This window comes from Bufo bufo, chromosome 3 (genome assembly GCF_905171765.1).
Source record: "Bufo bufo chromosome 3, aBufBuf1.1, whole genome shotgun sequence".
Lineage (NCBI taxonomy): Eukaryota > Metazoa > Chordata > Amphibia > Anura > Bufonidae > Bufo > Bufo bufo.
This window is the reverse complement of record NC_053391.1, coordinates 692,394,815-692,398,038: the sequence shown is the minus strand read 5'-3', so window position 1 is coordinate 692,398,038 and position 3,224 is coordinate 692,394,815. Positions and strand designations below refer to the sequence as shown.

At 40.0% G+C, this 3,224-nt stretch overlaps 1 protein-coding gene across 1 annotated transcript; it reads right to left on the bottom strand.

Moving 5' to 3' along the window:
* Window positions 1-284: 284 nt before the first annotated feature.
* LOC120994218 (trophoblast glycoprotein-like) lies at window positions 285-1,813 on the bottom strand. The gene has a single exon (XM_040422658.1). It carries the CDS (start codon window positions 1,520-1,522, stop codon window positions 437-439), a length of 1,086 nt encoding a protein of 361 aa, XP_040278592.1. The 5' UTR covers window positions 1,523-1,813; the 3' UTR covers window positions 285-436.
* Between the last annotated feature and the right edge of the window lie 1,411 nt (window positions 1,814-3,224).

Genomic DNA, 3,224 nt, shown 5'->3' with positions numbered 1-3,224 from the left:
CTGCAGTCCTGTGTAACACCACAGCTAGCACTTGTAGCTCTGCTACATCTATATTATGAGGTGGATTCTGGCTGCTGTACATCCACTCCTGGTTGTTGTCGGGTATTGCTCTGATTTATGGTACAAGTACTGCACATCTTTTCTTTATTGACCCCCCTCTCCTCACACATCGTAGAGAAGGACTTTCATTAGACGTCTTAGGGAATCCCGACCACTGGGTGTCCATCCCTTTAAGGAGAACTCCCTTTCACCTGACTCATCCAAGAAGAAGTCCTACTCACCAGCGTTAGATGTGACATGTATTTCATACAGTATATACAGTGTAACTACAGGCACATATAAATTATATACATCTTATGACTTCATTCCTTTTTGCATTGCAATAAATAAAATAAAAATCCTCCAGACCCAGAGCTGGAGACCAGTTTGACTAGTTTTATATCCCAGTTGAAGCATTTGACCTCCTCGGGTCTGAATCCTGTTCATATCGATAATGATATCCCTCCATCTGGTCCCTGCAGGCTTCCCGGAAATTATTGAGCCACCTCTTTATCCCTCGTCGGTTCAAATAGAGGACCATGAGGAATATAACTCCTATCAGAGCCAAGACTATTCCAAAGAAGACATAAGAGGCAGTCTCCAGCTCCTTGCTTATGCACTTCATATTGTCAGTTTTGAAGTTGAAGACTAGGGTGCCGTTTAGGTTTTGTGGAGAGGCACACTGGAGGCTTTGAGCTTCTGAGGTCTGAGAAGTGTTTTTTAGCCACAAGATCATGTCGACTGTCTTACAGTCGCAGGCGATGGGGTTGGGGTTCAGGTAGACTTGAAGTTTTATTTCCTTGAGTTGCTCAGTTGTATCTTTGTCAATAGTCTTAATAGAATTATTTCCAAGGTAGATGGTCTTCAAGCTCCTGAGATCCAAAACATTCTTGGGGAAAGCTTGTAAATCGTTTCCGGTAAGTTCTAAAGTCCGGAGGTTCCTCAAGACTTCGGTCCATGGAGAGTTAAAAAGCTGATTCTGAGCCACTTCTCGAAGAGCATTGTTCAACTTTAAGGTTTCCAATTGACCTAATCCAAAAAATGTGCTGTTAGATAAAGACTCCAAGGGGTTGTTGCTTAGGTCTAAGGTGGTCAGGTTGGGAAGGTCAACGAAAGCCTCCGACTCAATGGCTCGAATGTTGTTGTTGGTTAGAAGGAGAGTTGTTAAGTTAACAAAAGGTGCCCCATACCTCCGAAAGAAGGAACCTTGGAGGACGCTTATGTTACTTCCAGTCACTGACAAGTTCTGCACCCATCGAGGGACATCCTCGGGGAAGTCCTGCTGAGGAGACACAACATGGCATTGCACCAAACCGGTGTCATTATGGCAGTAGCAGCTTAATGGACAAGAAAGGGTGACATTGACCAAGACAAGCATCCCGAACAACTTCAAAACCAGGGAGCTGTGGGCTTCTGAGGAGCTCAGCAAGGCGGTGGTGATGATGAGGTTGCCATGACGATTGAGTCTGAATCTTCGTGGCATGTTTCGCAGTTTCGAATTAATCTAGAATGTGGCACCAAAAGTAGAAGAAGAAGTGCCCCTGCGTCCTGGTGACTTTCAATAAAAGGAGGCACCAAAACAGGCGTCAGCTCTCTCATCCTCAGTAGCTGTCAATGCATGGGGAGGCTGGAGGCTCTCGGATGTTCTACAGCAGCATCACACCGAGCTTCTGAAGTCTGGGAGACCGCCGTCTTTGGATTGGAAACTCTTAATTTGATTTTGATGTCTCTGGCAGGTCAGATGGATGGACTGGTGGCTGACACAAATGCCTCTCCCGTCTCTCCCTCTTTCCCACCCCCATCAGCTGCTCCTTCTATTCTAGAGGATGAAAGGCTGGAGATTCTATGGGATGTATTCCCAGCAGTAACCAGCATCACCTAGTCTCTGTGTAGATAACGGCCAGTGATGCTTAACCCTTGGAGGCTCCGTGCTGACAGAAGCTACTACAGTGCATTCATAGGTCACCTTCTACAATGTCTTGCACACATTTCCTTTCTAGTTCATCGTTCTTCACTGATATTTTTGCCTTTTTAGACATTTCATAGCATTTTCTTAGAATGTTTGAAGGTGGGGAAGGGGGAGGCACTCGAGGCATGTGTGACCTCTGGATGGGGTAACGTCTCCAGGACTGGTTTATTAATATTCTTTATACTGACTGTGACCTCAGTGCTTCTTGTGTGACTACCTATTGGGTGGAACGTTGTGTCCAGACTCCAGCCATGTTCAGGGAGAGATCCTCAAGATGGAAAACTTCACAGAATGTCTTTCAGCTGCTGACCAACCTCTTTGAGAAGGAAGGAGGATCTTCAGAAAGCTGAGGTTACTGCTTAACATGAATTATTGAGTATATTCGAAGTCACCACCACAACAGAAATGATTTGTTAAGGCTCTGTTCACACTAGTGTCAATCTTCCATACATATACAAGTTAATGAGTATATATATATATACACGTACATGCAGTAATAGCTAAAAACTGCATAATAATATATATACATGTAAAAAATGTATTGCTGTGCAACCTGGAAGATGTGTGTTTTAGGTGAGAAAGTATCTGATATCTATCTATCTATCTATCTATCTATCTATCTATCTATCTATCTATCTATTATCTATCTATCTATCTATCTATCTATTATCTATCTATTATCTATCTATCTATTATCTAGCTATCTATCTATCTATCTATCTATCTATTATCTATTATCTATCTATTATCTATCTATCTATTATCTATCTATTATCTATCTATTATCTATCTATCTATTATCTATCTATCTATCTATCTATCTATCTATCTATCTATCTATCTATCATCTATCTATCTATCTATCTATCTATCTATCTATTATCTATCTATTATATATCTATCTATCTATTATCTATCTATCTATCTATCTATTATCTATCTATTATCTATCTATCTATTATCTATCTATCTATTATCTATCTATCTATCTATCTATCTATCTATCTATCTATCTATCTATTATCTATCTATTATCTATCTATTATCTATTATCTATCTATTATCTATTATCTATCTATTATCTATTATCTATCTATCTATCTATCTATTATCTATCTATCTATCTATCTATCTATCTATCTATCTATCTATCTATCTATCTATCTATCATCTATCTATCTATTATCTATCTATCTATTATCTATCTATCTATCTA

Excerpts from the sequence above, each read along its gene's own strand:
- LOC120994218 (XM_040422658.1), bottom strand. The coding sequence starts at position 1,522 with ATGCCACGAAGATTCAGACTCAATCGTCATGGCAACCTCATCATCACC.